The sequence below is a fragment of the Pleuronectes platessa genome, chromosome 17 (genome assembly GCF_947347685.1).
Source record: "Pleuronectes platessa chromosome 17, fPlePla1.1, whole genome shotgun sequence".
Lineage (NCBI taxonomy): Eukaryota > Metazoa > Chordata > Actinopteri > Pleuronectiformes > Pleuronectidae > Pleuronectes > Pleuronectes platessa.
Genome location: NC_070642.1, coordinates 15,333,844 through 15,354,459, shown reverse-complemented (window position 1 = coordinate 15,354,459; position 20,616 = coordinate 15,333,844). Strand labels below are relative to the sequence as shown.

The 20,616-nt window shown below is 43.0% G+C and overlaps 2 protein-coding genes across 2 annotated transcripts in view; one reads left to right on the top strand and one right to left on the bottom strand.

The window, feature by feature from the left end:
• The window catches only part of usta (uronyl 2-sulfotransferase a), a 50,814-nt gene extending 43,461 nt beyond the window's left edge, over nt 1-7,353 (top strand). Inside the window, exons 6-8 of the mRNA XM_053444706.1 lie at nt 5,067-5,164; nt 5,313-5,470; nt 5,595-7,353. Of these exons, the coding sequence (XP_053300681.1) occupies nt 5,067-5,164; nt 5,313-5,470; nt 5,595-5,887 (549 nt within the window). The 3' untranslated portion in view covers nt 5,888-7,353. The remainder of the gene's footprint in view (nt 1-5,066; nt 5,165-5,312; nt 5,471-5,594) is intronic.
• A 905-nt stretch (nt 7,354-8,258) lies between these two features.
• On the bottom strand, nt 8,259-15,456 carry slc22a16 (solute carrier family 22 member 16). Its single transcript, XM_053445072.1, has 8 exons — nt 15,347-15,456; nt 14,035-14,511; nt 13,238-13,355; nt 11,116-11,668; nt 10,387-10,514; nt 9,572-9,681; nt 9,368-9,467; nt 8,259-9,215 (listed from the first exon to the last, which is right to left on the bottom strand). The coding sequence occupies exons 1-8, from the start codon at nt 15,388-15,390 to the stop codon at nt 9,057-9,059; spliced, it is 1,689 nt and encodes a 562-aa protein (XP_053301047.1). The 5' UTR covers nt 15,391-15,456; the 3' UTR covers nt 8,259-9,056.
• Nucleotides 15,457-20,616: the final 5,160 nt, after the last annotated feature.

Below are 20,616 nucleotides of genomic sequence, written 5' to 3'. Positions count from 1 at the left end.
TCTAAGCAAAGGGGGAGAGATTTCATGGATCCAGCCCCTCATGTGGATCTGGACCAAAACTAACTCAGATGCTGGGAACCTCCTTACTCTGCGTTTTTTAGAAAGCAGCGAGTTTAGTTCAGTTTCAGCCAAAACAATTTGACAAAGCAAAACAATACACTGACACCCATTCCATGATCAAGATTTTACAGCCAGGAGTGAATGTCCTCACAAGAATAGCCTTTCTACAACGGGTGTGTGCATCAGCAGGAGGCTCCTGGGGTGTGAACAGAGCTCAGGCTGCTCTCGGATGTGTCCCCTGCCTGGTGTGCATTAGCCCTTCCTGCCCTGCAGTGGGTGAATATGTGAGGTGTCAATGAAAGAACACTGTCAGTTCTCCAGCCGGGGCCGAGGGAACCTGATGCACGTGTTGCTGAGACATTCCTGTGGTCAGCTTGGATTTTCCGTCGGTCCCCACACCCCTTTTTACACACACACACACACACGCATACACTACGCTACACAGAGGCATGCACTGGACACTTGAATGCAGAGTGTTCTAAGTATACTCTCACATGTAACTGAGCACATGCATGGAGTGTCACTTAAAGACTTAAATTATTTTTATTCCGGGCATGCAGCCGGTTTAAAAAATGCCAACCCAGACTTCTCTGGTCGCTTTATTTGCAGAGTTAAGTCTGTATTTACTTTCCCTCAGCTAGTACAATGTGTGCATGTGTGTGTTATCATGAATGTGCACGCTCAAATCAATCCAGTGCCTCGACTGGAGATTAGTTCTCACGGTAAAAAAAAAACAACGCAGGTCCGATCAGGTGAGATTCCCACGGCAGGTGAAAATCATCGTCTCTCGGCTAAACTGACATTGACAATGACACATCCACACACTCACACACATAGAATAGAGGCTTTACTGGCATTGGCCGTGTCCCTACATGCCTCCACTTTGGAAACCATAAGGAGGGGAGTCAGTCACAAAGGGAATCGCCCGAGGTGCAACCGACAACAACACGGTTGCGTATAATCAGGTGTTGACGATGTGACGTAAAGGTCGCCTGACTCATGCCTGCAGCTCAACGAAGCTTTAAAATTTTACATCATACTTAAGTGAAATTTCTCAACATTACCCACTTTGACAAGAGGAATCCACAACTGTATATTAAACAAAACAACACAGTAAAGAGCAAAAACACACATTTAGTCCACACGTCCAACAAACAAGCTCAACATCCGCATCTTTATATAGGATCAACTTGAATACAATATCCATCCATCCATCCATCCATCTTAAAATCCACCCAATATCTACACAGCTTACCCTCTAGGGTTAAGGGGGGAGCTGAAGCCGATCCCCAGCTGACATTGAGCTAGAGGCAGGGCCGCCGTCTATCATATTGTCAACAGAGACAAACAACTGTCATTCACACCTAGTGTCTCCAAGGAACCTAACCCCGATCTGCATGTCCTTGGACTGTGTTAGGAAGCCGGAAAAAAAAACACGCCGAGACCAGAAAAACATGCCAACTCCACCCTGGCCTTATAATTTGAATGTGCAAAATCTAAATAAACACACATCTGCAATCATATATAATAACATCACAACCCCATCATATACATTCTTTGCTAAATAACATTGTAACATTGTCGTCCACCTAAAATGGTAAATGGTTTTGTATTTTGTATATAGCGCTTTTCTAGTCTTGATGACCACTCAAAGCGCTTTACAGTAAAGTTTTACATTCACCCATTCACACACACATTCACACAGTGCATCTATTCGCAGCACTTTGTTATTCTATGGGGGGGGGGCATTCAGGGTTCAGCATCTTGCCCAAGGACACTTCGGCATGCAGATGGGTCAGACTGGGGATCGAACTGCTGACCTTCAGGTTGGAGGACAAACACTCTACCCCTCAGCCACAGCCGCCCCTAGAGCCCAACATTAAACCTAAGTTTAAGTTAACCTATAAATCAAGCTAAACTTTCTACCTGTCCAGTTCCAAACTGCAGGAGGAGAAGGTTATCTATCACACAGCAGCTGAAAGGAGAGTGAATGGGCTTCATCTCCTCTAGTGGCCATACTCCCCCTCCAAAGGAATGATCTGTGACTGCTGGATGCTGTCACAGTTTGCTCACTCGATGAAAAGATTCATTTAAAAGGTGAAAATGTGCCCGTGATGTGTTTACAGCTCCTTTTCCGACCGTTCCCAAGTGGCAAAAAGAAAACATTTACTGCCGGTTTGAAAGGGATCTGACCGAGGTCTGCTACTCCCATGCTCCCTGATGGAAGCCGAGTCAAAGCGTCCCATGGGAAAGGTTCACATCATCAATTACTCCTGATTTAATTCATGCACACAATCCATGGAGCGGACCAGGAGGCCGCTGCGGAGATTATTTAGCTTCAGTCTCTGGGACTGCTCAGTAATCCACAGTAAGAATAGGAACAATGAGCCTGAGTGTGCACACAGGAGCTCTCCTCTAAATACTAATGGGCCTTTCTAAAGAAACTGCCAATTGTCTTTGCGGGTTTTTTTTCCGATTGGGACGTAGATGTTTATAAATGAGTTGTGGCCGGTTTCCCAGAGGTCCCCTAAACGTGGAGGCAGCAGGTTTCAAGTGTCGTGGCGGCGAGGCGGAGGAGGGACTTCCTGGCTGCGAGCCAATCGTGAAGGGGAGCGGCGTCACACGTGTCACTTCCTGGTCCCTTTTCTGAGTCTCTACTGCCTTGTTTCTTTTTCGGTTTCCAATTTGGCTCCTAATGAATTTCTTAGGAGCTTTTTGTGTCATGCTTCATTGGGTTGAAAAGGGCTTTTCGGAGTCTATTCGCTGTGTCTGTTTGTAGCCGACTAGACTTTTAGGGAGTGTAGAGTTGAATGTAGGAGCGAACTTCAAACGCACAACACTTCAACAACTGTAACTCGAGTTTCTTTTGAAATCTCTGCAAGTGTTTTATCTTTTCTCACACGGCTGGAAAAGTTTTGTGTATATTTTAAAGAAATCCAACAGTCACCACAAAGAGAACACTGCTAACTGCAGGGCAGGAAGATGCTCTGATAACTTACAACGCTGGATTCCACTGACTCCACCATTCTTTGATTAACGAAAGACAAGAAGTACAACAAAGTGCTCTGGAAATTATGAATCCGAGAAAAGCCGTGGCAAACGCATCGCGAGTCCGGACACGACCCGTACACACGAACAAAAGCGCAGTTCTGCACAGTGTTCTAAAGGTTCCTCTGGGGTTTTGTTGTGGTTTCTTTTGAAGAGCTTTCCAGTGGTTGGCTCCACTCATCAGCAGTAAGTCCGGCTCCCCGTGCATCCTGCGGCTCGGACGTAAAGTTCAATCAAACCCCACAGCCGCTGAATCAGAGACACGATTGTTCCACAGTGTTCGGCTGCAGGGAAAAAAGAACTGATTAATGTCATTCACAGTTTCTGTGTAGTTTTTTTGTCTTCGAACAAACAAAGCATAACATTATTCTTTATCATCATCCAATGCTTAGAGAGAGGCGGTGGTCTAGTGGCAGAAACTTGGACTATGGGCAGGGAAGGTCTCTGGTTCGACTCCACGAACAGACAACAAAAGACGAACCTGGATTGATCTGTCCAAAAATCCAAGAGTCTCCCTACCGTGTCTAGTGCCCCTGAGCAAGGCACCTTACTCCCCCAACATCTGCTCCCCGAGCGCTGTACGCGGCTGCTCACTGCTCTGTGTGTACTGCACAAGATGGGTCAAAAGCAGAGATTAAATTTCCCTACCTGCATGAGTATGACTGTGCATGTGTTTGGGACGAATAAATGCATCTTATCTTATCTTATGCTTGTGTTAACATCAGATGATGGTAGCCTACTTTACGCTACACAATCCAAGACAATGCATTCTCATATACACGGGGTGTCTTGCCGTTTAAGCCGTGTTTACGCTCCTGTCTGTGAGGCCTCTCTCACAGCTCCGTCCCCTGGTTCCCAGTGTCGGCCCCGCAGGCCCCTCACGTCTCAGCCCAGTCTGCGTCCCCCGGGAAGGTCTGGGCCCCTGGTCCTGTCTGACTCGACTTAATCTCTGTGATGGACCACGCTGGCCTCAGCGCCGCCTCTGACAAATCGCTCTGTCGTTACAGACTTATCGGCGCATGAATCTAAAGGGCACGCTCTGATGTAATCCTTTCACTTTCACTTCACTTCCACTTCAAGATTCTGTTCACTTTCACATGCCTGTCAACGCCTTCTGCCTCATGGTTGTAACATGCTGCTACTGTGCGAGGGTACTGTATCTAAACTTAAGCCTTTAGTGTGTCTGCGAGCGCCCCTGTGTGTGAGTCATGCTTTCTCGCAGTGTTTTGTTGCTCAGGACTTGTTTTCCATCCATAAAGCTTACGTCACCTGACTTGGATTTGACTTCTGGTTCCGCAACCCTCGGTGCACGGCCTGCTTCACCCCTGCAAGAGTGCTTTTAATCTTTCCTCTGTGTTATTTTCCCCTTTTCATTATTTAATGGCGACCACATTCAGAGAAGGGTTCTCAGCCCTGAACTCGTGGCCTTCATTAAATCCTCCAGTTGAACCCAAACACTAATTTGTTCTGCTTTGGAATCAGCCTCTGAGGGCTGTTGATGTGAGTTTATCTCTGAGCACAGGATGTTGTTCAGGACTGGGGTTCCTCTGATGAGACCAATGAGGAATTTGAGTTCACGGAGGAGCTAGGGAAGAGCTCACTCTAGTGGCAGAAGCAAATCATTGCAATTCTCATTGAGATTTGTCTTCCTTGAGAGAAGACGCTTTATGGCGGCACTAATACAATCATCTGGGGAAATTCAGTAAAAAAAGTAGTTAGGTAATAAAAACAGAATAATATGAATATGAAAAACTATGAAAATGCTTAACTCTGCTGAGTAAAAGACAGATAAAAAAAAATCTAATGGATGCTGATTTAAGTATTTACAAAATAAAATGTACAATAATAAAATAAGACTACTCAGTAAAATGTCAGAAGGACAAATGAATATGGAAAACACTGAAAGGAAGGCATAAAGCATTTAATTAAATAATTTGTATGTATTCTTCTGCTTCCAGGACATCAACGTGTGCATTCTAGAGAATTACCCGGAGTGCTCCAACCCCAGAGTTTTCTACATCATCCCCTACTTCTGTGGACAGCATCCACAATGCAGGTACGGTTACTACCTTTGTTTTGCTCCCTGAGACGTCGGGGTAATTTGGTGATAGCCAAAGATTTGATGTCTCCTCTATAAAGGTCGTCTTCTGTCTATATGTCTTTGCTTTTCGGCCTCTCACTCTCTTCTCGTCTTCTTCCACCAGGGAGCCGGGGGTGTGGGCTCTGGAACGGGCCAAACAGAACGTTCTGGAGAACTACCTCCTGGTGGGGATCCTGGAGGAGCTGGAGGATGTTCTGCTCATGCTGGAGAGGCTCTTACCTCATTACTTTACTGGAGTGCTCAACATTTACAAGAGCCCAGGTACACTTGCAATCGAAAATACCTTTTTTTCAAAGTATCGCTATGAAATTTTAGGTGTTAACTGTATTATATCTTAAAAAAATGAATATTTACATCTCTGACTTCCTCTACCTTCATTGTGCAGACTACAAGAAGATGGGGAACATGACAGGCACGGTGCGTAAACACACGCCCACCCTGGAGGCCCTGCAGGTCCTGTACCACCGCATGCGCTACGAGTACGAGTTCTACAACTTCATCCGGGATGAATTCCACCTGACGAAGAAGAAAATTGGCCTCAAGTCCGTCTCCCAGCCCGCCGCCTACTCACCCACTTTCCTACGGGAGCTGGCCCTCCGGACCCCAGAGCCTCTGGATGAAGATGAGGAGCTGGAAACGGACCTCGAGGACGCCAACAGTTGGCTGGTCCATACCTAAGGGGCTGTTCGATGATCGGTGATCGTAGCCAGGATAAATAAATAAAGCTGATTGGCTAGAATTGGCTAGAGACAGCTGGAGGCCGCCTGAAAGCGAAGGGGAGCGTTCCCCCCGTCTTTGAGTAATCCCATGTTAAAGTGAGGTGGTGTTTAGGGGTGTGCGGATCCTGGCGCTCCCGGGTTTTTTTGACGATGTGTTTTCCATCTGCAACGGGCTCCTATCACGGCAGGCTCAGCACTGAGGACTGTGGGGTCGAGTTATTGGAAGGACAAAATGCTCTATTTAAAAAATTGACCAAGGACAATGGGGAAATAACGTTAAGCTCATTCTGCTTGACTCAAATTTTGTAATAAACGTTTCTTTGGGTGTGTTTACATGAAATTAAACAAAAAAACCTGATCTCCAGGAGAGATTAGAGCAAAATGTTGACGGATAAATGTTCTACATGTCGGTCGCTGGGGTGTTTACTGTACGAGCGGACTTCAGAGACAGCGCCCAAGAAGGAGGATCTTACTTCACCAACGGATTCACGTCCTAGGAGCTGGGAATTGTGTCCTTGAATACAAAAGAAAGTGCCAAAAGTCTTGTATGTATATTAGTCGTCCAGGACGGATGAAAGTGCCAAACCTTGTCGAGAGTTACAGCAACGGTGTGAGAGGAAGCTCCGTGTCTGTTGTTACAGTATTGGTTTATAATTTTTTTTTAAATATTAGGTACAAATGAGGGTTAAACAGCGAGCACTCGATTATGAATTCAAAGAATTCCAACAAAGCGTGCATGACTGATTGAGTTTGACCAAACCAGCAGCGTATTTTAACATAGATCTGTTACTTGGGTCATTAGTTGAAAATATAGGCTAATATAACACAACAAAAAGGCATTTATGGAGTGCAATTAGTTTTAATCCAAAGTTTGAAAGATTGAGCTTGCCAAATAGCAGTGTTCCTACTGCGATGCATTACAAACACTCCACTTTTCCATCTCTGAGAGGACTTTTCCTGGGATTCTGCAGCAAAACGAAGGATTTGGTCACAAAACTGGATTACGTCTCTCTGTCTGTGTCACCAGTCCCAGCTAGCAGCTAGTCAGAGTGCGTGTTCTTTCATCACATGCAGAGGAACAGTAACCATAAGCTAGTATGTGATAGTCGTATTTCACTATACCATCCTAATCCTCCATTGTCTGTACCTTTTTCATTGTCCTGGTGTGTGTGTTCAGTGTTTCCTCTTTTTTTTTTTGCCAGTTTAATTTATTATTTTGTATTCATTTGCATTCCAGATAAGATTCTCAGGAAGGAAAGATAAAAAAATGTTTAATAACTTTATGAACTGTATCTTTGGTTTCTGGCGGCTATGAACCGATTATTGGCATTTTAATGGGTTTATAACAACAGCTGAAATCTGGTTAACAACTAATGCAGTCGATCATTTTACAGCCTTCAAAATAAATGTCCTTTAACCATTGCAGCTAATGTCCCCGTGAGGATGATTTGTTGATGGATGAATGTGTGTTTGGCCATTTGTGCCTCATCTTAAAGTTACACACGTGTCCCTACTCACAGACATGATGCAGGACACGCAGCTCTCTCTTCCCTGCAGCAGCCTGTCTCTCCACACACAACCTCGCCTCATCTTACCTCTCCAGTCTGGAAGACACATAATGCAAAACAGCTGTTATTCAATAATGTTTAATGCAGTTTTATGCGATCTGTGCTGAGCAGATAGGATGTTGTGGCCTCAGTCCTGGAATTCTTTGCTCGAGGCAGATGTTATATAAGCCGTAGCTCAATCTCTATGATAGAAAATAGGAATGCAGGCTGCACAAAGCTATCCTCTTATGTCATTCTTTATTTATATAGACAAATGTGACTTATTATTGAATCAGTTTTTTTTCCCATGCTATTCCTGAAGATGTCCAGCAGGCGGCGTCCTTTTCCCACTTATGCAGGAAAGCTTAAGTGAAGAAAAAAAAAAGTACTTAGGTTGCAGTCAATAGATTGTCAAGTTCTGTTGAACTTAACTGAGTGCAGTGTTTTTGCAGCTCTAAGACATAAGTTATTACCCGAAATAATCAGTGATGAGTGACTGCTATAGGGTCTAATCAGGTTTGGGTCAGGGTTACGGTTAGGCTATGATTAGGGCATGAGTTAAGGCTATGTTTAGGGTTATGTTTGGAATCAGGTTCAGGGTTAAGGGGTTGAGTCGAAACTGCCAGTTCATGTGCTGGCTGGTGCAGAAGAAGCTATTATTACTCCGCTGGTGAATAGGAAGCTGTCTGTAATTGTGGGTTGTTCTAAATAGAATCCATATTTTTCAACCATCAGGGTAACCCCTCCATTTTTCACTTTAGGAGAAAGAGGGACTCAACAACGTCAGTTTTAGCCACCATATTTATTCAGAAAAAAATAATACTGACTAAACATACAAACAAAAATCATAGTATTGATTGATTTTGTGACTTTTCACCTTATCACAGAACTTTTTTAGTTCTCGCTAAGTTCAGATCACGTAATGGTCTGATATGAAACAAAAACATCCTTGTACTGTACCACAATATTGCAAAGCAGGTGGATACATCTCCCAACTGTTGTGGTTCATTCCCGTCTTCGGTCCAAACATTTGGAGAACACACCTTGACTCATACATTACTTCAGATTCTTTTTCCTTCCATATGCCCAGCATCTCGATTTCATGGAAACTAGGACACTGACTTACACTCATATCAAACAGAGTGTAAAGTTAAAACACCTTCATATTTTCACAGTGACATCTTGAAATGAAAGCCCTGAGATTCAAATACAAGTTGACAAAATGACAAAAAGGGACTTTAATATAAACAGTAAGGCACTTTTTTGATAAGAGAACAAAACGTGCTATTATGTTTATTGTGATAATATAATATACAGGATGTGATGCAATATAACAGGTAAACATATCACTATGCAGCATTTGGTATAATCTGGATGACTTCTTGATTGACAGTTTCGATGAAGGATCATTTCGAGAGTTCTGATAAACGCTTGCTCTTCTTAAATTGTTCTTCTAATAATCCAAAATATCAGCGGTGTTACTGTTTCACCTTTTGCAGCCATCTTTTTCTCTCTCTTCCTTTCATTCTGTTTCCCTGAAGCTTCTTCACGGAGGTGCGTCTGTCTCCAGCAGTGTGCAGCTCAGGCCTTGGCCTCAAATTGGTTCATCTCCATCCCGTCCTTTTTCTTAGACCCCAGAGCTTCTGCCTCCTCCAAGGTGGTTGTTAGAGGTTTGCCCAAGGTCTCAGGCAACAGCAATGTGAGCACTCCGATAATAAATGCAAGGATTCCCACGATGAGCTACAGAGAGGCCATGGAGAAAGATTTAAATTAATTGTTTGCCAGGATACCTTTGTAGATGAAATGTGAGACATAGGATCAGGGCACTAGGCCGACATTGAATGGGGAAATCCGGTAATTAAATACTACCAGCCACAAGAGAATAAGTATACCTGAGGTAGGTAGACCCAGACTTCAGCCAGGTACACACAGAAGGGGGCTACCACACTGCCGACGCGGCACATCATACTGCCACTACCCACTGCCAGAGACCTGGAGGGAGAAGGTCAACCACTGTTTGTTAAAACATCCATAAAGAACAAAACACTTTTTACAGACATATTCTATGTATGTGTGTTGATTGTGTTCTTTCTTACCTGATAATGGTTGGATAGAGCTCACACGTGTACAGATAGATGAGACCAAAGGCGATGGCGATGGCAAACTTCCCCGTCATGCTGAGAACGATGGCCAGCCACTTGATGTCCTGCGGGAAAACAAAGTGCAAATAACACGTTGATAAATGTGGAGGCAAGTGGATTTGGTTTCCTTTGGGCAGAGCCAATATTTACGGTCTTTGTTTAATGCTAAGCTAACAAGTTGCTGACTGTAAAATGCAGTGTGTCGTATGTGAAACTGTCAACAAACACTTTCATGTACAGTTTTCTACTCAGTCAGTGAAGTGAAGCTGAACACATTATATACCAAAGGAAGTCACATACACTCTGCGCTCGTGTGTAAATTCTGTAGAGGGGGTTAGGTTGGATTGTGTGTCTTCTCTTCCTGAAGCAGCCCACAGGAGTGACTACACTCAGACGCTGCCTCTGCTGTTTTCACTGTCTACATGCCTCGATTTTTCAGGTCAAGCTCGTTGACCGCTCTGTTCAGAAACAGCTTTCGAGGTCAAAGGTCTTATTTACTTGGACCCTAAGTACCTGCTGTTACTCAACCCGACTTTGAGCAGAGCTAACTTAGCCCTAGTTTTAATTATTGTTCAAAGAACGTTTCTCTTGAAACTCAAATGTATGATTTTTTTTACATCAACCTAAAATGTTGAAATTAATAGATTTATAACCCCAGAAGACAAACACTTTTGAAATATGCTTCATAGGATGCAACAAATGTGGATACACACACACAGAGACACACACAAAAACAAATACACAGAGACACACTTGCTCTTTGTACATACAGGGGGAACCACAATGATGAGCATACAAGCGACCCCCGCCAGGAGCAGGGATGGGGCACAAGTCTTCTTCCTTCCGATCCTGTCCATTGCAAAACAACCAACCAGATAAGAGGGGAGCTCCACTGCACCTGAAAACAGCCAATCAGAGCAGCTCCCAGTCAGAGCTTATCATGGCTCTGGTACACTGACCCAGTGATATTCAATATAGTGGGACTTAAATAACCAGATAGTAAATCTCTGAGCTCAGCTGAATCTTTCGAGGAAAAAGGGTGAGGATTATAAATGGCCCTACTGGTTGGGTGTTAAAGGAAGCACATTAAATTATATGATTAATATAAATTCTGGAATTCCTCACACATTACATAGTAACAAATGTATTACCAAAATGTGTTTATGGTGTACAAATATAAGAAATATTATATATTAAAATTGACAGTGAAAATGTCCAAGGTTTCAAAATACCAATTATATCTGTTTTTATTACAGAATATTAGGGCCAATCAAAGGAGTAAAAAAGATTTCAAGAATTAAATAGTAATATTGTGAAAAAATTATGAGGAAAAAAGACTAGGAACAACTTTTTTCCAGTTAAAAATGGCATCAGAATTTATTTTTACTCTTTGATCTTGGTTTTGGCATAGGCCCACCAATATGCATAGTATGCTAGTTGTCTACAGTCTCAAAATGTGTTCCACTATTCCTTGACCTCAGCAGGATTCTGTCACTTACCAGCAAGGAAGAGGTTCATGTATTGGTTTCCTCCTAAGTTGACGGATCCTAAAGAGAAAACGTAGTAGCCCAGACTGCCGATGAACCAGATCGCCCACACTGTGCACGTACGGCCCGCCATCCTCCAGTTTCGAAACAGGTCCAGGATGGACAGCTTCTTCGCCGGCTGCTTCCCTTCCTCCTGCTCCAGCAGAGCTGTGCCATTCTCCCTCTCCTCCGGCTCCAGCAGCTCCTCAGCCTTCAGGCTGCACTCCAGGCCATTGAAGCGGGCTATCTTGTCCAGCAGCGTCTGGGCGTCCCTGTAACGGCCCTTGGCCATCAGGTAGAAGGGCGTCTCAGGGAACTTCCAGCAGAAGAGCAGGAAGGGCGAGGTGCAGGTAGAGAGGACGATCTGGTAGATCCACCAGACCCGCACCAGGTAACCAGTCAGAGCCACCACCATGACCCCAACTGCAAAGGCTGCGTGCACGTGCATGGAGGTCCATGTGCGTACCTTGATGCCGGTGAATTCGGTAACGTAGACGAACACCACCACGAGGTAGCCACTGGACACCTGCCCAGAGCAAAGATGGAAAGGAATATAAATGCTTGTGATATCGAGCTAACACACAGTATACAGTCGGAATTGCAAATAAAACAGAGACGTGTATTTACAGCAGTTATATGTTGATATATCTGCAACTTAAAAGTAAACAGCTTCAGTGCTTCTTAAAAAGAGAAAACTTTTAATCAAAGTATAATGTTTACGTCAACGATTACACTTTATCACCCTGATTATAAAACAGACTTCTGCCCTGTGTTGAGTGTGGCTGTGCAGAACGAGCCTTCACCATCTGAGCATCTGACTGTGAGACAAACAACAGCTGTAGCTGAGGAGGATTGGGGAGGGGGGGAGAAGGCGGAGCGGGAAGTGAAACAGAGGACGGACTGTAGGGTCTCTGTGAGCTCAACTCCACTGCCACGCAGCCTTGTAACTGTAGTGAAACGGTCTCTTGAGCACAGATCTCATGAACCCAGTGAATAAAACAACAACAACAAACACACTAAACTACTCCAAGACTCACTGCTTGCTTTACTCGCTCTATTCCTTATGGTTGTCTTGCCTTCAAGTTTTGATGCTTAATTATTTTATATACTTTAAGGCCTGAAAAACATGAGCAAGCTGTTGCTTTCGGTCATTTCCTTGTTAGAAATGAATGGTGTCTCGGATAAGACATTATCAGACAGTCACTACTCTGTCAAGTACAGAGGAGGAAAGGAAATTCAGTATATAAATATATATATATATATATATCTATATACTGTATAGTTAGAGCTGCAAAGTTCTTCTCATATTCTTTTTATACCCAGCTGGAGCGAACATGCTGCTTTGGTTTGAATGTTGGCTTCACTGTAATATGACTAACAGGGGGAGGCTCCTAATATATTCATAGAGAACATTAGCAACTGGCTGAGAAACTATTTCGCAGTGAAACATCCACACACTGGGGACATAGAGAACATGAAGAAGAATATTTGTTTACAAGCCCAAAGTGGAAAATAGTTCACTCCCTGTGAGCTTTTATAGACTTCCTTCAACATGTATACATTAATAGACTGTCACTTAAAACCCTCGCAAAGTGCACGTTCACATTGGATTCAGCTTAAAGGTCTCGTGTGTGAGCTTTAGGTGAAAGGAATCTATTGGCTATCGGCTAATCTATTATACATAATATCATCCTATTGATGTTTTTCACTGGTGGGTTTCATCTAAATTGTACAAATTGTTTCTTTCTTTACCCTAGAATGGGCCTTTATAGATAAATACTTTATAAGGAGGCCGCCTTGTTTTTTAACAGTAGCCCAGACTGGACAAACTAAACACCTTTTGTTTTTATTTATGACAACTGAAGGCTACCACAGGTTCTCCTTCATGAATGGAAGGGTAGTGTGAGGTGAGGGGTATTCAGCTGCAACATGATACCTAACCACTAGGTGTCACTAAATTCTACACACTGAACCTTTAAGTCCTTGTCTGGAACTGCATTAATCTCATATGAGTGACAACTTGATAGATTATTCATTCATGGCATACAAAGGTTAAAAAGAAATGCACCTTCTCAGGGAGACGTGCCATACTCACCATAGCAAGGAGGAAACGGACTGCCATGAAGAAATAGTAGTTTCCAGAGAACGCAACAGCCACTCCGAACCCAAACTGACAGATGCTGGTGCACATCAGAATCTTCACACGGCCAACTCTGGAGGAGAGAGACACGTTCAGGGAGAAAGACCAGGGTGAAAGAGAGAAACAGAGGAAAACTCGTACATCGAGTTGCTGCTGCAGTTCCACTCTGTACATAAAAGTCCTCAGACCAACAAAGTTCACCTTTATAATAGGTTATTATCAATCGATATCAATCAATCTACCAATTGTTTTCTCAATTAGATGATACATTTTACAAAACATCAGAAAACAGTGAAAAAGACGAGTGTGATCTTTATTTTTTGCTTCCCCAACTGACAGAAAACAATATAAAATACAGTATGACCGAAACAAGCAGTGAATAATAATAACCCCTCATCCACCCCAGCCGTTCATCCTTTAACTCTCATCATGCCTTTACCACACCTCCAGGCCTGTGAGCGTGCACTCAAGTCTTGCACTCAAACACCGACCACTAAGAATCTGAGAGGGGCGTGTCTCGTTTGATGTTGAGGCAGAAGTGCCAACATGTCTCCTGAAGCCTCCATGTGGATATGAACATAGCATAGTACTATCTCAGCCACAGTCAGAGAACATGTGCTTTTGTTTTCACGCACATATGAAAATAACTTTGCTGTACGGAGAAACTCTCTCGATGAGTCCCACATGATATCACTCATCATGCATTAATTCTTACTCAACAAGAAGTCCCCCCCCCCCTCATCTTGGCTTACCTGTCAGCGAGGTCCCCAAACACCAACGCTCCGATCAGCACCCCCATCATGAAGGTGGGCTGGCACAGCTTGGGCAGCCATTCTTTATCACATACCAAGTCCCACTCCGTCACAACACTTTGTTCGACTTCAGTGTGGTCGTAAACAAAGTTTCCATCACAGGCTGTCACTGTTTTGATTCCATCAAAGTCATATGTGAAGCCAATTGGGTCGATGCGCTGGGCAGAGTGGCATCGGCTGAGCTCCCACTGTTCCCCTTCAGCCGTCCTGACCACCATGACCCCAGTCCTTGATTTGAAGTCCGGCAGGAAATCCTCCAGACTCGATCCTGACAGGTTACCATACAGGACATCCGTGATGTTGCTGGGCCCACTGCACACAAAGTTTGGGGTTTCCACCAGGAAAACTGACGCCAGGTAGTGGATCCCACAGGCGGTGGCCTGGAAGACTGCTGCAAAATACAGACATGCCTGAAATCTGGAGAGGAGAATACATTAAAAAAATTCTGACCTAAAATTCAGAGAGAGATGATCGCGGTCTAATATATGACAGATAAGTCAAAAAGTGGGAGGCCACAACCTGCCTCAACCAGATGGGGTGAGAGAAGAGAAGGAGATAAGAGAGGTATGTGGAAAGAGTGGAGAGAGAGAGAGAGAGAGAGAGAGAGAGAGAGAGAGAGAGAGAGAGAGAGAGAGAGAGAGAGAGAGAGAGAGTGAACATTTTACTTGTAAAGAAAAGTAAAATGCAACTTTTAATTAACCAAATAAAGGATGTAAAACTGCCTCTAGTGGTTGTAACTTTGATATATTGTTCATTGGTCATACGTTATTCATATATCTGTACTTCCCTTGAGTATATTTATTTACTCTGCAATTACTTTTACTTTTAGTTCTGTACAATTTGATCTCTTAACTTGTACTTTTGCTCGAGTGAAATGTTGGAGTACATCCTCCTCCACTATTTTTTATAGAGAACTGACTGCACACGAAACTCAATTCATTTAACGTGTGCTTTTATTGTGAAAAAATATGTAAAAAACATTAAAAGAATTTAACGTTTTAAAAGCATTGCCTTCTGTAGAAACTTTTCATCGGACCGAAGATAATTTTATTATCAAAACAGTCACAGTGAATAAAGTGTAACTGGGGACAGGAACTCTTACAGTTCGTTTCCCCAATCGCAAGTTCGGACTTTGGGAAGTTAACGGTTTGTTGATGGTGCCACAAAATGACAAAAACAACGCAACTCGCGCACGGATCAAGGGAAACGTGGAAACGTCACGACTCTGCAGACGAGTAGAAACGTTTGGTACCTGTTGAAATGTCCGAGCTCGTCGAATATTCTCTCCACGGTCATTTTCTCCCTGCGGCTCCCGGTGCGTCTCCCTCTCTCTCTCTCTCTCTCTCCGGTGACCGGTGGGTGAGTGACTGAGGAGGAGGAGCGCGCACACATGCACACTCACAATCCTAACCGAACGACGAGCAGCGAAATAAAACCAAGGCACTGGGGGAACGATGCTATTTTGGAACAGATCCCGAACCGCTCCACCATATGGTCCAAATGTGTTAGATTACACATATTATCGACATTGTGCAGTCGAGGGCTTACACAGTTATAGAGCAACACAACAGTTCCCAAAAAGATACGATAGTGACTGTGGAGAGTAGAAACTCTCTAAGTGGAGGAAACCTCAGAGAGCTTCTACATGTGGCCTGGAACCTAAAGTGACCCATGCGCTAAACCTTTATGACCCAAATAGCCCAAAACAATAGCAATATTTGGCTGGTTGTCTTAATATTGTGTAATAGACTGGTTGTTATATGACCACTGACACTGTGACATTAAATCAAACTGACAACAAGTTATTGCAACTCTTTGCTTAATCAATCCTTTGAAGTGTATATAGATCCTTGCTGGAGTTAAACAGTTAGTCACAAACTAGTTTTATTCTTAACAGCGCAACATTGGTCAAAGGTTAGTCAATTTTTATTTTCTATATCTTTGCAGTGAATTGATCTCATCATTTAGCATTTCAGGTATTCCCCAATTAATCCTTATGTTGTAGAGTGCTTCTTTGCTATGTCTTTGAAATAAATGTATTTTATCATTTAATATTCTAAGTATCCATTTAATATCTTGTTTTTGATTACCCCAATTCATAATGTTCCCTTTTCCTGTCTTACTTTATAAACAAACTTACTTTTTTTTTATTTCTACATCACCTTGACACAAAAATGACACAAACAATATTTATTCACTACACCTGCCATACGTTTCACACAGCTGCTTTCACACATCTGATGCACAGCCTTACATGATCTGGCCTAAATCCTCTCTGACTAACTGATCCTTCATCTCAAATGAGCCTCTGCTTACATCACTGTGTTGCTTATATCTTCCTCACACACTGAGTGGAGGGCAGGTTAATCACCTTTCAGCGTGACAGATGTCTTGCACCTCACAGGCATGTTTTATTTTGACAAACTCTTTCATGTCACATGATCTCACAGCCTTTGGATGATGTAGCCAGGATCTGTGTGGACTCCAGCCTGAAGAATGTCCTAGAAATGAATTGTCTCTGTAACTCAAGCCTGGCGTCACAGAGCTGTGTTTCCTCTGAGGTGGTACCTCTGTCAGGGTTGTCGTGAAATTCCCTGCAGGGCTATCAATAACTGGAGGCAAAAATACTCAGGGAGTGTTGGTGCATTTTCAAGTTCATCTGGAAACAAGCCACAATGAACAAAACCCCGGATCTGGGACAGTTTGTGGCATTCAGTTGTGCATCTATGTCCCAATGTATGTAATCCAAGCAAAGAGACGTTCAGCCGCCCAACACACACATTTCCTGATAAACTGGTAATTTATGGCACTTTTTATTACATCAGAGCTTGTTTGAGACTAATAACACACTCCTTAATTTTCCCAGAAAAAGCTCGAGAACTTCACTCTTCGTGCAATCACACTCCTGGAGTTCCTTCTACAAATGAGCATGTGGTTGTAAAGAAATCATCACAACATTCAGGAAATATTCAAGAGTCGTCATTGCAGCATTGGCCTTTTAAAAAGCTGCTGTAAATACGCCTGGTGTTTACAAGCAGAGCAGGGTGTCAATGAGCTGCTGAGTTCACGAGCGTCACAAGGTTCATCTCCAAACCAGCAACACGCTGCACCCTCACTTCGCCCACTTATCTCCCAAAACCAGAGATGCAACAGGTCATTTTTTTCATTATCGATGTAAATAATATAATCTACAGTCCAACAATAGCCTTATATCTCTGTGTGTTGTGGGTATTATACCTATTCTGTTATTATTAGCTAGTTCTGGGATCTACTTTCTTCATAAAAGGAATAACTTGATGCCCTCGTATAGAATAAATCACAACAATATTTGATTTGCAATAAATTACGATGAGGGAAAGCAAAAACTTTTCTGTAAAATAAAGTTAAACGATCAAAAGCGATCGCAACAAATGAAATCTGTGAATGTTTGAACTCTTCTCAAACTTGCTGGTGTCTATGTGTTTGCATGTATGTGCGGCTTGATGAGCACAGATTAAATATGAATCTATCAGAATGAACCAGGTATTTTCTGACCCTTAATACCACTCAAGTTTGTTTCAACACAATTCAATTTTCATTTGTATTGTGTCAAATCACAACAGGTCTTGACAATATTTTTAGAGAAATACAACAGCTCCCCACAGCCAGCAAACTCACGGAGAGTTTAGAGAGAAAAAACAGAAACAAACATCCAATATATAAATAAAAAATAAATAAATAATAGTTGAATTGTGTCAGATCTGGATTCTGCATCTCCGGAGTCACAGATACCTGCAGGGTGAGGGAGAGAGAGAGTTTGACGACATATAATAACCATCTTCTTTCTTCTATGCAAAATACAAACAGGGAATCCAGATTCTCTGTGGCAGTGAGCGCTTCCACCGGACCAACTGATTAATAATTGATTTTGTGTAGTAGCTGCGGCTGTGTTGACATACCGCACCTTGCCTTGGCCGGATTCAGCAGGACGTCCACTACAAACCAAGACACTGTTTGCTTTTGCTGACACGCTGACTTGTCTGCATCCCGTCCTCAGGGTGGAAATAAGGAGAACAAGAGAATTGACCTGGAATCCGACCCACAGATGGACAACGACAATATCACAACGGTGTGCAGCCTTGAAATGAAGTGCAGGACCGTGTGCCTCGTGGTATCGTCATTCAAATGCCTACAAAACATATTATTAAGGTGTCTCTACAACTGAGTGCATCGCAATTTTCATGCTGGGCCACGAGGCTGCATTTCACAAAAGAATTCAATGGCTTCACGAAAGTAGTAGCAGTTGGTGATTTATGTCAAAAACAGATGTTGGTGCCATAAATCATAGGATGCAAGTGGAGCTACTCAATGTGATCTGCCGTCTAAATCAGGAATTTAAGCTGTATATACGTGTCATTCACCAAAATATGCCAAGCCTGCCTGGGGAAAAAGCCTGTTTCTAGGGTTATGAGGTAAAGGACAATAAAATAAAAAGTGCGTTTCGTGTTTGACCTCGTTCCGATCCCACAGTGGAAGCTTCCCTCTAGAACATAAGGGAAGTAATGGTACTGACATTGGGGTTCGTGACCACTGGCTGAAGTTTGATCCAGTTTGTTTGAAGAGCTGTGTGTCCCGTCGTCCCCCCCCCCCCCGAACTGACCTGTCGGCTTTTATTTGCCGTCCACCTCCTTTCTTGTTTTCAGAGATATTGAGAGGCAGCTGATTAAACTTTGTCCTTGCTTATCCTCGTATAGAGCAGTAGATGGTGGTTTGTTTGCATGTCCTGTCCTCAGATCTGTCCTCAGGTACTCTGGGAACAGACAAGCAGGCAAGGGGGGGGGGGGCGACTTCCCCTAGGGATCACTGCTGCGATTTCATTCCGTCGTTAAACTTCCTTTTTTTAGGTTCGGCCCTTTTGTGGTCTAGCTGCGGCGACTGGGTTTTAATGGTTTGCCAACTCTCACCTGCTCCTGTCACAACTGGTCGCTTCCCACCGAGCGATGGGTCGATAAGTTTACACAAGTTCCAGCGTTTATTTCCACCCCAAGGAAAAAAATGAATTCTAATCTCTGTGCACCTCCGATCTTTTTATAGCCCATGAGCACGTATGTGTTTGGAGCTGATGCTGGGTTCAACACTTCTCTTCTTGTAACTGGGGTGATAATTGTCTTGTTCCTCTGCTCCTTAATCACAGGAGGCTCAGCTTATCATTTCTGTTCAAGCCTCCAACAGCTTGATTGTGTACTAAGCATTGGAAATCATCAGGCCATCCATCTAAGGACTTTGAACATTGCTAAAAAATACTGCATCCAATCGGAGACAGTGCTTATTTCACACCTCTTGTGACACATAGATAAGTTGGGTCACAGTAAAGATTTCTCTGCCCGCACAATCAATAATTCAATCGGTAGCTAACTCCCGCTGCCAATTATTCTGGATACTTAACTCGATTATTTGTATCTGCTGAGTTCACAAGCTGGACCTCTTCATGACCTCATGTTTGACCTTTGCCCTGACTGCTGTGGACCACTAAATAAAGAGGATCCACTGGATCAAGTTCACGCGATCTCTGCTGCCTCAACCTTATTTCTGCAGAGGAGAGGAATAGGAGAAGAGAGGAGAGGAGAAAGGAGAAAAGGCAAAAAGGAGCAAACAAATGCGTTCCATGTGGCAGCAGATTTTGGTCAGATCCTAACAAATCATTTAAATATGTTTAACTTCAAAAACAAAGAAAATGCTTTTCCTTTGTTCGGTGAGAAGAACTTGTCTCTGAAACTTTGTACTGAAATGTGAAACCTTTTACTCGTAGCAGTTTTTACGGGTGTAAGGGGTTATGTACTCACCTACGAGCACACACACACACGGTCACACACACATGTACAACTACATAGGAACAGTACTATGTGTGACTTTTCTGCAGGAATCTACACTACACTTTATCTCGGTGCATTCTTTCCCCGTTCTCTCATCACATCCTGCATCAATTACCAGTGAAGTTACCAGATGACCCACATCACTTCATTGTCTCGCAGACCCAGAAAGGGTTCTAATCAAATCCATGTGGTCCAAAGTATTCATGACCACCACTTGGCGGCAGTAGAGGCTGTTGGTGGTGCGTTTCCTCCCTGGCATCTGTCTCAGTTTACTTCTTCTTTTATTTTCTTTCTTTGTCATATTCTCAGCAAAGTAGATTGTCACTAAATTAACATACATTGCAAGAACAGTTTCTAATCACCTAAACATGACTTGAATATACTTTCAAATGATCAAAGGGATTTTCTGAGGGGAACCTCCACGAATCCAGTTTTGTGACAAGCAAACTCATAAACTGAATAAATAAATAAATACATAAATAAGTGGGTAGTTCTGTCGCAATTGTCTCCTATTGTTTGTATATACATGTAAGATCATTAACATAAACATTACAAGAGACTCTGACTTATAATTTGCTCAAATGACTGACAGATCTATTCAGCAGGTAAGTAAGAATTAGGTATTTTGTTATAATACATTTATAAGATCATGTTATTGCCGTCTTACTCT